This window comes from Dendrobium catenatum, unplaced genomic scaffold (genome assembly GCF_001605985.2).
Source record: "Dendrobium catenatum unplaced genomic scaffold, ASM160598v2 fragScaff_scaffold_802, whole genome shotgun sequence".
In the NCBI taxonomy this organism is placed as follows: domain Eukaryota; kingdom Viridiplantae; phylum Streptophyta; class Magnoliopsida; order Asparagales; family Orchidaceae; genus Dendrobium; species Dendrobium catenatum.
Window position 1 is genome coordinate 82,466 of NW_021319264.1, and position 13,210 is coordinate 95,675.

At 34.6% G+C, this 13,210-nt stretch overlaps 1 protein-coding gene across 1 annotated transcript in view; it reads left to right on the forward strand.

Annotated features, from left to right (window-relative positions):
- Window positions 1-10,039, forward strand: part of LOC110112311 (DNA-directed RNA polymerase 1A-like) — a 39,080-nt gene extending 29,041 nt beyond the window's left edge. The window contains exons 4-8 of the mRNA XM_028696663.1: window positions 4,549-4,653; window positions 5,560-5,607; window positions 5,692-5,806; window positions 9,605-9,708; window positions 9,886-10,039. Of these exons, the coding sequence (XP_028552496.1) occupies window positions 4,549-4,653; window positions 5,560-5,607; window positions 5,692-5,806; window positions 9,605-9,708; window positions 9,886-9,996 (483 nt within the window). The 3' untranslated portion in view covers window positions 9,997-10,039. The remainder of the gene's footprint in view (window positions 1-4,548; window positions 4,654-5,559; window positions 5,608-5,691; window positions 5,807-9,604; window positions 9,709-9,885) is intronic.
- The last annotated feature ends 3,171 nt before the right edge of the window (window positions 10,040-13,210 follow it).

Genomic DNA, 13,210 nt, shown 5'->3' on the forward strand with positions numbered 1-13,210 from the left:
TTTTACTTATGTTAAGAAAGGTAGAGGCAGACCTAAAAAGACTTGGTTATAAAATATTAGGAATGACCTTTCTTTATTAGATTTAAACGAGAATTTGACCTTTAATAGGACACAATGGAGAAAAATGATTCATGTAGCCGACCCCACGTAGTGGGATAAAGGCTTGATGTTGTTGTTGTTGTATAAATTAGAGGGGGGATATTTTCCCAGACAATCAAATATGAAATTTGTAGCGTTGGCGATAGTGCAGCCATTTCAAGTTGGATGGTTGAAATGGAGGAATGCATCGGGCTTGTTGTGCGATAGAAAAGTCCCCTTCAAACTTAATGGAAAATTCTATAAGATGATGGTGAGACCTGTAATACTTTATGGTGTCAAATGTTGGCCATTAAAAGAGAAGCATAATACTAAGTTAAGTGTTGCAGAGACGGTGATGCTTAGGTGGATGAGTGGCTTTACTCTTTGAGATAGAATACGAAATGAGCATATACGTGAAAAAGTTGGAGTAGCTTCAGTGGAAGCTAAGATTAGAGAGAGTCGCCTTAGATGGTTTGGTGGCATTAAACGGAGGCCTTACAATGTCCCGCTTCAAAAAGTTGAGGTATTAGATTTGACTTATGTTAAGAAAGGTAGAGGTAGACCTAAAAAAACTTGGTTATAAAATATTAGAAATGATCTTTCTTTATTAGATTTAAATGAGAATTTGACTTTTAACAGAACACAATGACAAAAAAAGGATTCATGCAGCCGACCACACGTAGTGGGACACAGGCTTGATGTTGTTGTATTAAATAGGTCTAATCATTACGTAGCGTATAGTAGCAACACTTTTAGGGTTTGAATTTGGTTATGAATTTTTGACTTCATGATTTGAAATTTATCACCATAAAATTAAAGCGGGTGATGGGGGAATGATGACCGGCCTGATCAAGATCCCATGGTTTCGTCATATCGAGTTGTTATGGTCGCTGGTTTGTTTAGTCAGAGGAGGTAGTCGACTCAACCTAACAGAAGGAACCTTGTAGGCATCCATAGGTTGTTTTGTCCAAGAATATCTCATAAACCTCGGGTTGATGTTTGTCTAAGGTGATAAATTTAAGTCAACCTTAGCTAATAGTGGGTTTTATATCTTATAGAGTGCACTTTATAATTCATTACTTAAGGGGTTTTTAACCATTAGAGAACACTTGAGCTTTGATCGTAATATTGTGGTTCCATTTTGCAGCACAACCACTTGATCAAAGGGCACGTGCCAAGTCCTTGTTGTGATGAATCAGCTGAGAATGAATTGTAGTGATACATTCCACAAGGCATCGACTCTTTATGAGCTGAAGTGATTCTTCAATTCATCATCCTTGCCAAACTGTTGCGAAGTGTGGATGGTTTTTAGTTTAAAGTTTTTGTTGATTAAATTTTCATTTAAATGTTTAAAATTTAGTATATATTAGATTTTGAAATTTTAATAGGCTTTAAGAATTGACTCTTTCGGTTGAGTTTTACATTCAACGCAACCATTATCGGGGTAACTTTATTTTCACTTTAAATATTTTTTGTATTTTGCATTGGTTTGAGTATTTTGAAAGATAGGGTCTTCTCCAGTTGAGATTTTTTGTCAACATGAGCATCATCGGTGTGATTTTGCAATCACTTTAAATAAATCCGCAAAATAGTCTCAGATCTCGCATTTAGGAGATTGACATAAATATCAAGTGGAATATATTTTAGCGTATAGATCGGAGCTATTCTCAGATCTCGTATTTAAGCTTGATATAATGATCTGAGTACATGTGGAATCTAAAATTGCTTCAAGCAAAATGGGTGGAAACCTTACTTCCACAGTTTAATGGAAACCATTTGAATTTTTCCTCTAACAACTTATTGACGACGACCCAAGACTCTTTAATGGGAAGGGATATACAATGTCGGGCCAACTCTCTTAGCGATGATACATTGCTTATGCCTTCTAGGATTGACAATTTCAAAATGTTTCCACGGCCTAGTTCTTTATATGATTGACCTTTCAGGGTAATCATCTTTCATTCATTATCCCTCTCCATGTATGGATTTTATAATTCTGTGGTATCACTCCATTAACCACGATTTCACTTTTCAATTTAAGCATCTTATCCTTCAACTCTTGGGCCTCTGCATCCATGCTTATGCTATTATGTGTTTTTATCATTGTGGTGAGGATGATATAATCAAGCTTACATTTATTTTCCTTCATGAGCAAGGACATTTCTTTCATTACATCAATATCTCTAGGTTGCCCATATGCATTGATGTGTGTTTAAGAAAGGAGTATCTTGAACAACACCAGTTCAGGGATTTCTATTTCTCTAATGAAGAAAGGAACCTTCTCCACAAGCTCTGCTTTGGCGTACCCACTAACAAGTGCACCGTAAGTATTGAAGTTTGGTTTGATTCATTGAGTTTTTATTAACTTAAAATAATACTCCATCATACCAACCTTTTCTGCTCTCCAAAAACATTCAAGCAATGTATTGAATGTAATTATGTTGGGAGAAAAATACATTCTCTTCATAAAATTAATAACTTTGTTCATTTTCTCATACTTTCCAGCCTTACCATATGAATTAATTAAAATATTGAATGTAGTCAGATCAAGGTTAATGCCCATGTGCTGAAACTCAATATACTACTTTTTCATTTCACTTGTCCTTCGTCCATCTCCATACACAATTATTATAGAATTTAGTGTGAATATGTATTTTGGAGAATTAGTCCTTTGGCTTAAAAGAATGGATCCATGCTTTGGAAGTGTAGTCCTTTGGCTCATAAGAGTAGATCTAATACAAGGAAGAGTATATATGTGGCTAAGAATGGATTTGTATTTGTAACTGTTGTCCTTTGGCTTGGAAGAGGTTGTAGTACACAAATGTGGCTGGTTTGATTATAGAGTGTTTGAATCCTTGAAAGATTAGTCCTCCAAAAGAGAAGAATTATAACGTCACCCCAAAAAAAGATTAAACACTTGGAACATTCATATTAAATTTCAGTTTATGCTTGTTTCTTTAAGCTACTAGGTGTGGTTCTCTTTTATATTAATTAAAACTATACATAATTAACTGTATTATATATATATATATATATAATTATTTAAAGTGACAAATTAATTGTGTGAGGGTCCCTTGCCATTCAAAATTTCGGCAGCCTCCCGGCATACCCTTCTCGTGAAGGGAGGTAGGAAAGTCACTTGCCTTTCAATTCGCCCGGCTAGATCGAAGATACGATGGCGTGAGGGCTTCATGATGATTATTCATGGCTCAAAGACTCTTCAATTGCTCGACACCTTTTTTTTTCCTTTTTTTATACAAACACTCTTGCATACTCACGGGATAGGAGATAGAAGATGGTCGGTTCTATAGGAGCAAGGGATTACGGATGTCATTGGGGTCGAAAGGTCATCGTTGGCCGATCGGGTGCAAGAGATCGGGATGGTGGGCTTGGATCGTGCGGGACGGAGGGTTGGCGACGAGGTTGGCTGAAGGAGTCGGGTCGGGCGTAGTTGAATTCCTGACGAGCGATGCAGATCAGTAAGATCGGGACGAAGTCACAGTTTGATCGGTCTAGGTTTCTTGTGAGCGGGAAGGAGTCGGATTAGGAGGTTGATCGGGCTGTGGCTGGGATCGGATCGGCGCCTACGGGCTTATGCTGGACGGTACAACAAAGGTGCAAAAGATCAAGAAGGACGAAGGCGGGTCGACCCGGAGGCGCGGGCACAAGTAGAGGAGTCGAGCGAGAGCAAGCAGGCTGGGGGTTTCGACTTCCTTGCGTTCGGTTGAGTTTGAATGAAAGGGCGAGTGGTTCATCTGGGAGTTTTATTGTTATGAGGGGAGCTACGTGAGAGGTGGTTGTGTCGCGTGTAGTCACGTTGTTTGGGGAGCAAACGTGCGCGAGGTGAATAGTTGGTGTAAACAAGACGCCAACATGTTGTAACTTCACCTCTTTAAATCCTGAAAACTTCCTGGATGAATCATGAGGAAGTCGTGATGGAGCTCTCTAGGGAAATACATCAATGAGACTAACAAAGTGAAAAGGAAATCCAGCAGAGATATCTGCTACAACATTTATTCATGAGACTGACTTAGGGAAAAGGATGGCAAGGCTAACAGAGTTAAGAAAGGTATTGGATTACCTAAATATTGAATTGTAGGTTTTAAATATGTAAATGGGAAAGCTTTGAGTGTTATGTATGTAAATCTCCCAAAAAAAGTTGATTTAGTTGAAACTATAGATTTCATAATGGTCTATATGAATAGTTGGCCTATGTTTAGTTCCATAAACATCCAAATCCAATGGAGAAAACTTAAAGAAATTTTCTTACTAAACTCTAAGTTAGAACCGCTTTCCCAACCTTCCTCTCATTTGAGATCATATTTATCATTATATAGTTGGTTCAACTTAAATTTTTTTACAATTGTAAAATACAATCTCAATTACGCGTTTAAATGTTCTACTATTAGTGAAAGGTCAGTGTGATGTCTGAAGTTAATTTATTCACTTGCACTAACTTATTGATGTTATTTTATACCTAAACAGATTATTGCTTCTGAGAATCAACCAGTAACGTGGACTACTCCCCTTGGATTGCCTGTTGTTCAGCCTTACAGAAATTCTGAAAGACATCTTGTGAGTCAGATTGGTTTTACCGAGTCACTAAAATCATTGAGAAAAGCAAGCTTGCCCAAAAAATTTATGCGCAAGTTTCTAATGACAGTTTTCTAATTTTTTTCCCCAGTTTATATGCAATTTATTACTTGTATGATTCATGGCTGAAACTTCTCCGATCACTTAAAACTCATTTTGAACTGAATTTCAAGGGAGAAAAAAGGAACCTTTCATTTTGGTTATAGCCATATTTGATAAGCTTTTGTTTTTTACGTGGTTTGGTGAATGATTATATATTAGTTTGGTGCCTTAAATTTTTTCTTTTTAAAATTTCCTTTTTTCACACTTGTTGGGTTCAGATAACTTTCCTACTAAGGATGAAAAAGGCCGTACAAACCTCAAAATGCTTAGAATAATCCAATGGACTATCTTAAAGAATTTAAATGAAGTGTTTCAAAGTTTGATTTATCGGTAGAAGCTGCACTTCTCGTCACTTATCGTGGGTTTCAAAATGATCCTTGTGGGGTGAGCAAGTCCCTCGCATTTGAAAAAATAAAATGTATCATGATTTTTTGATATATTTTATAACATGAGAAAAGGAGAATAATAAAATTAAATGAAAATGCTTAAATGTAACAACAACATCATCATCATCATCAAGTATTTATCTCACTAGATGGGGTTGGCTGCTTAAAATTATAAGATATTTAAATAAAAATATAAAATAACATTGAAAAGTATTTTTTACTCCAAAAAAGTTTATATGTCCTCTAGTTTTAAACATTTGTCTTGATATCTCCTACAATATTGTAATTTTATTTTTTTATCTGGACACAAAATAATTGGGTATCTCAATACGGTTCTTCAACATTTCTTGGTTCTTCAACATTTCTGCTAACTCATCATTTTTTCCCTTGATGTTTGCAGATAAGAACATCTCTTCAGGTTTTGGCTTTAAAAAGGGATGGATGCTTGGTGCGTCTCTATTCTCTAATGATCCATGCTACACATCTTTTGTCTATTATGTGCTAGTCTTGAGCTTGCTTTTGCTTTCTTCAGGTTGCAGCTAAGCAGCAAAAGACAGCTTTTCCTCCGAATTTCGTGCATTCTCTTGATGGTTCTCATATGATGATGACAGCTATTTCCTGCAGGAATTCTGGCTTAAAGTTTGCAGGTCAAATCTGAATTCCTTGATACGCAACTTTGAAAGCCTTTCTTTTGACATGAACGTAATCATAATGCTTCAATAAGCTTTATCTGAAATTGTCACTACCCGGCCCGGTTAACTCGCAAGGGCGAGGCGAGAACAGAGGTCGGACAGGATGAAGATAAAAGGAACTTCACAATAAACAATTAACATATCTCCAACATTGTATCAAACATAAGAAAAGAGCCACTACAAAATCTCCAAACATAAACTTTTCTTTTCTTTCATTCCAAAACACCAATAGATGAATTTAACATTAAGTTTACAAAATATAAAAGGGGATCGAAAATCCTTTTTTTTTTCTTACTTAACATTTCTAGACCTTCTATACAAAAATATCAAAACTCAAAAGAACCTGCCGCCCGTCGTCTCCCTACGACGGTAAGTGCGCGGTGGTTGGTCTGCCATCTATCCTTTCCTAGATCCTCCTGAAAAGTGTTCCCACAACGAGGGTGTGTCATACACTCAATAGGTGTGAATGGAATTCAAATGAATTTAAAGCCAATAAAAGAAAACCAAATCATGCTTGGATATTTTAACAAAAGAAACATCAACATAAAGAAACTTTGCTTAGAGGAAATGCATACCTTTACCTCAACTTTCAAGTGCTTTTTCCCTTCATAACATTTTCATTTTTTCCTTTAACATTTTGCCTCACATGATAGTCTCAAATGCATAACATGAATATGAAATGTTTATAATAGTTTAACATGTAAATATATCACCTTTCTCAGGAGTATCACTTGTACTGATCAGGTACATAAAATTTGGTCATTTTCCTTTACCATTGGTTCGTAGGAACCATCATTTACCATGGCTCATAAGAGCTTCCTTTACCATGGCTCATAAGAGCCTCATTTACCATGTGATACTCCCGCGTTAACATGCACATACACTTATTATATATATAACCATAAGAGATGTTTTATGTAAACCATTCATAAACTAATCAAGTGTATGTTTCCTTAGGGATATGCATGCTTGATATGCTTATATGTGCTTTTGCATGTAAAGAGGGAAGACATGTATAGTAAGAGTAAAGAAATGAGCATGGGATTCATTCATGTGTTGCACATTTGTATAAAGAGAACCTTTGTATTTACTTTAAGTGTCTATAAACTTACAAGGGAACATGAGTTATAAAAGTTCATAATGAGCATAAAAGAATTTGTCATTTCAATGTAATTGCAATGAAATAAGAGTTGTCTAAATTTATAAGAAATTCCATTCCACCTACCTTAATCCGTGCACCACAATGCGAACTTCCAAAAATCCTTACACCCCTTTTTCCTCTTATGAAATCAAACACTACAAATGACAAAACATAATGTGTAAGCATAAGTTTCCTCCCTCAAACCTTAAAAGAAAAACCCTAGACAAAGCATGTAGCTAATCAACACATCAAGCATTGGTTTTTCCATAAAAACCCCTCACTTAAGCCATGCTAAATCCACTTTATCTTCACTAGAATTAGGATTTCATCCTAACTCTAGCTTTTGGAAAACCCCAACTATTAGGGCATGCAAAATATCTCCCAAAAAGAATTCCGTCTTCCCAAAAAAAGTTCCTAATCTCAAATAGAAACTTTTCTACAAAGGCATTTTGATAGGAAAACAAAATCGGATAAATCCTAGATTTCAAAAATCCATATTTTTATAAAAGCAACTCACATAAGGGTTTTAAAAACATCACATTACTTTTCTCTAAGTTTATCTCAAAGAAAACTCTCATTTCCACAAAACTCTAATTTACAAAACACAATTTATTCTTATAAAACTTAAATCAAATTCCATAGTTATCTTTCAAAAATCATTAGGAAACATCTTTGTGAAGGTATTTTGAAAGAAAACCATTTCTGGAAAGAAACCCTAAAATTTTCCTTTCCAAAAATCTTGAGAAAGAGAGGGGAAAAATATATTCCAATGCATACCTTTGACTTCCCTTATCTTCCTCTTCAATTTCCCCAAGATTCCTCGCCGGAAAAGGTCGTCGGAGCCGCCGCCCGAAGCTCCCCCGCCGCCTTGTCCGTCCGCGTCTCCCCCTTTCTTTGCTCGGTTCGGGCGCTAGGAACGAATGGGGGACCGAAATATTTCGGTCCCCTATTTAGAGTGGGAGCCTCATTTCATTTGCCTAAAGTCCAAACTACCCTCACTTAAACCATTTGTGTTTTAACACTACTTAAGGGCATTCTAGGCATTTTCAAACTTTCACGAATTTTAATTCTTAAATTATGCGAAATTACATATGAGTTCTATATATTAAAACGATCAGAATTTTGCATAGGATTTTATAAAAATATTCCCGTCGAAATCCGACAGCTTCAAAATTTTCACTTAAAACTCATCGCGGCGCTTTGAAAAACGTGCGAGGTCTAAAATAGCATTTTCGGGTTTTAGTGAAATTGTTTAATATTCTATGAAATAATTGTCTAATAATAAACATTAAGTTGACGGATATCTCTTATTTAACCATTTTGGTCTGGTTTCTTAGAGAAGATTTGTTATTTATCAAAAACTATTTTGTATAGGTTCCTTACGTTTATCAGATTTGTGAATCCTTCTCATATCTGATTTTACCCTTATTTTTTTTGAAATGCCAATACATTCGTTTCGTGCTTATGGTTATGGGCCATATAGTTGACGAAAATATAATTGAATGTCCTTGTGATGGATCTACGACACTGTCTGCACTGCTTTTAGGTATACTGTAGGTAAAACATAATATTAAATTAACCTCTTCTGGAACTTCGATCCAAAATTACTAATTTCTCCAGTTTTTATATTCTTTATCCAAGTAAATTAACTCCCTTGCCAAGTTCTTTTATATTCTTTATCATGGTAACTTTACATGGGAGCAATAGCTCAGATGGAGAGGTCAGCGTGATCGAGATGGAGATGTAAATTTTGAATTTTATTTTATTATGAATATTAATAGAATTATTTTAGTCTGTGTCATTAAATTTATTAGCAATTTGTTCTTATTTTTTCATCTATAAATATAGGAATTGTGAGGCATGTAATTTTATTTATGGTAGCAATTTCAGTTCTTTTAGTTTAGGTTGCGAAAGGGAGAAATCAAGTGGAGAAGAAATGATTAAATAAGCACAACGAGTTCAAATGCTCTCTCTTGTTCTCTTAAGCTTTGTTTGGGACGGCTTTCTTACTGCTTCTTAAAGCAGCTTCCCAGGAAGCAGGAAGCTGCTTTAAGAAGCAGTAAGAAAGACATTCCAAACGAAACCTTACACTTAAAAAAAAAATACTTTCCCTTTTTATGTTTACAATGAATTAACTTTTTTTGGAGGGAAAAGTCAGTATGAAAGAGAAGCTATGCTTAATTTCTTAGTTTAAGTTTAGGATCGTTGTTTTCTGCTACTACCTGCTATGGAATCTAGGAAGAATTACTTGAAGTATTAGGAGAGGATAAGAGAAGGGGACAATTTAGAATGTTAATAAAATGAACAGGAGAGTTTTAACCGATGTAACATATTTTCTTGTTATCCCCGGCTGCATTGTGTAATTCAGAATGCACCGCTTTCTTTGAATTGTAACTAGGAGCAGCAGAACAAAACTAGCATATCAAAAGATGCCTAAATTTTTGTAGATAGTATAGTATTCAATGGAAAGTGAACAACTTTCTTCTAGTAAGGCTTTCATTTCAAGATACAGCTAATCTCTTAGTAAATCTCTCTTTGTGTTGAAACTGAATTATGAATACTAGGATGTGTTTAATCTGTCAGATTTGAAAGGTTTGAACGTTTGGCTGCAGGGGTCCATGATTCTTTCTGGACGCATGCGTGCGACGTGAACAGAATGAATCAAATACTAAGAGAACAGTTTGTGGAGCTTTACAACATTCCTATCCTCGAAAATGTGAGCAGATCCTACCTTGAATGATCTTCATTTTCCTTTCTCTATTATATATGGTTCTAATTTACATTTAGTTTCCAGATATAATATTTAAATTTCATTCAGAACATTAAAATAAAAAAAAAAAAATCTTTTACGATAGATTCTTAGTAATTTATTTGAAATTTTGCATCTTTGCAGTTGCTTGAGAGTTTTGAAACATCCTTTCCAACGTTAACTTTTCCTCCCCTCCCCGACCGAGGCGATTTTGACCTTCGAAAAGTTCTTGAATCTCCTTATTTTTTCAACTAATAGATTGTATTTATGAGAGGCGGTGATCTGCAATTCTCTGGTCTCTTCTGCTTGCATAATTCAAGTATTTTTTTTTTTTTCACCAACCAAACTCCTTCACAAGATAGCAGAATATCTCAAAGTCATGCTGGACATGCTCACTGCAGTATTCAAAAGAAGCAATGTACAATATTGTTTAGCAATCAAATCGACACAAGCATATGAGGCAAGTGGTTAGATCTCTTCTGATCAAACCTTTTATTTTTTAGTAGACCTAGCAACCCCAAATTGTTCTAGCACTTAATGTTTCTTCTGTATGATTTATTTGTCACTCAACAAGAGAAATAATATAAATAGTGCACCAAGTTCTCATTGGAGCTGCTGAGTGTTTACAAAAACTTCCACTAGTTCCTTTAAAGATTTGTTTGGGACGGTTTGTTTACTGCTTTCTAAAACAGCTTTTTAGTATAAAAATTTCTTATTCGCTCAAAAAAAAATTATAATAGGAAGCTGTTTTAAAAAGTAATAAGCAAGCTGTTGCAAATGAAGCCTAAGTTGTCATTACTTACTTGCTGAAGTCCCTGTAAAATTAACATAATAGCAGCAGACAAACTTAGATTCAACAGGTTGACTTGTGGGTCTCTTTATTTTTTTGTATTTTGAAATTGTAATATAAGGTTGGTTACCTAATGTTTCTCCTTATACAGATGAATATTATGTTTGATATTCCAAATGTATTTCTTTGATCTATCTTTTAGCATTATTATCTTGCCCATTCTCAATTCAATCATTGCGAACGATCAAACAAAAATAGACATTGGAATGGCGGTAAAATTGTTGTGGAGAAATTAATTTTTTTTAAAAGCTATAGAAAAAGCAGTTTATTAGGAAAAAATAGTCCTTAGCTATATTAAAATAGTTGTTTGATCTCTTAATTCTTTAAAGATGAATTGATAAAGTCTCACAATAAGTTTATTTTAATTTATTTTTGAAGGATTTAAAGTATTAAAATGATTCTTTAATATTATTAGAAATTTTTAATTTCTCATGCCAATTAATTAAGGATGAGCATTTTATAGTCATATTATCATTCCATGGGATTGATTAGTGTGACGCATTGGTTTACAGATGGAAAGTTTGAGAGATTATTCTGTGCGGACAACATACGGGAGAATCATCTGGTATCATTTGGTATCGAGTGTACTGTTGCTCGGTATCGAGAACGATATATTTTTGACGTGATGCGATATATTTTTATTCAGACTCTGCACATAATAATTTGCCTGAAAGTCCTCTTTTGCCTAAAAAAATATTATCTATTAACCGTCAAATCATGAGGTTGACTCACGTGTAGCCTCGAGTTCTCTGTGTTTTGTCTGAAAGCAGGCAAGCAGCATGTGCGAGGTTGGTGAATTAGGATGACAGCTAATTCAAATCATCGAAGAGTAAATAAAATACAATGCGGAGAAATTAATTTTTTTAAAAGCTATACAAAAAGCAGTTTATTAGGGAAAAAATAGTCTTTAACTATTAAAATATTAGTTTGATATCTTTATTTTTTTTAAAAGATGAATTAAAATACTCTCATTATAAAATTATTTTAATTTATTTTTTAAAAATTTAAGATATCAAAGTGATTCTTTAATATAGTTGGAGATCATTTTAATTTTTCTAAAAAAAAAAAGAAATAATGAGAACTCACACGCCAATTAAGGTGAGCATGTTATAGTCATATTATCACTCCATGGGATTGATTAGTGTGACTCATTGGTTTACAGATGGAAAGTTTGAGAGATTATTCTGTGCGGACAGCATATGGGAGAATCATCTGGTACTGTTTGGTATCGAGCGTAGTATTGAGTGTACCGTTGCTGGGTATTGTTTGGTATCGACAGTACTAAGCGCGGTATATTTTTGAAGTGATGTAACATATTTTTATTTATCTTTGGACAAAATCCGGACTCCGCACATAATAGTTTGCCTGAAACTGTTGAAGCTCAAATCTCATAACTTGCCTAAAAAGATATTATCAATTAAGCGTCAAATCATAAGGTTGACTCACGTGTAGCCTCGAGTTCTTTGTGTTTTGTCTGAAAGCAGGCAAGCAGCATGTGCGAGGTTGGTGAATTAGGATGACAGCTAATTCAAATCATCGAAGAGTAAATAAAATACAAATAAGATCAACGTGTGAAATATATCAAGCTTATCTAAGTGGTGGCTTCTATGAATATTATAATAGTTCTCACAATGATTTTTAGGATAATTTTGTTTTTAAATTATAAATTTTTATACCGGAAAACAGTAAGAAAGTTTGAGAATCAAAGCTCTACATGGGGTCCTAATTGGGTACCCATACTTTACTCGAAAGGGCTTCGCCCACTCATGATGACTTTTGGGTTGCCCTATCCACCTATACTCACCCACAGATTGATGGCCTTGAGGCTTGTTGCCCTTTGCTCTGATAGCAAACCTTCAAGCCGCATATCAGAATTTACCGTAGTCGCAGCGTGGTTAAGTGTTGCACACTACGTAGCGAGGATTGCAGTAATATAAGATATATGATGATTAGCAATGTAAATCAATTTATCCCCCGATGTTGAGTACCCATCCATACTCACTCACAAGGTCATAGGCGTATCCATATCCATTGGATATGGTACACATGGGTGGGTGTGGGTGTGGGTGTGGGTATGGGTACCCAATATAAGGCTGTGTTGAGAATTGTCTTAATCGGTTATTATTGTTTTTGTTTTTATTTTGTGGGATTTGAGATAGATTTTTTCTGTGGTGTCCACTATTAATACGTTTATGTGACAAAATATTCCCTGGTGGGGTAGCCATCTCACTCGTGTTTTTGGCTGTATTTTTGCATGGCGAGGGAGAAAATGGCTTCGTTGTCCACATTCGTTGGAGCCATAACATTTTAATAAATAAGTGGTTAGAGTTTCTCAATTAATCAAGCGGAATTGCCTCAAAATTTTCGCTGCCATTATTATTTTTCAAAAAGATTAGATGATTTTTTACCATTTTTTAAAGTAAATTTTTAGTATAAAATTTTTGTACTAAAAAATTATTTTAAAAAACATTTAAGTCACCCAAATGAAGCCTTAAGTTTCGTAAAGTGAAAGTTTATATCATACTTTTCTAACCCTTAATCTAAATCATTGGGTAGTTATTTAATCATAAAATTCAAATAATAATTTATTTATTTATTTTTTGTTTGTTTTATTGTTAT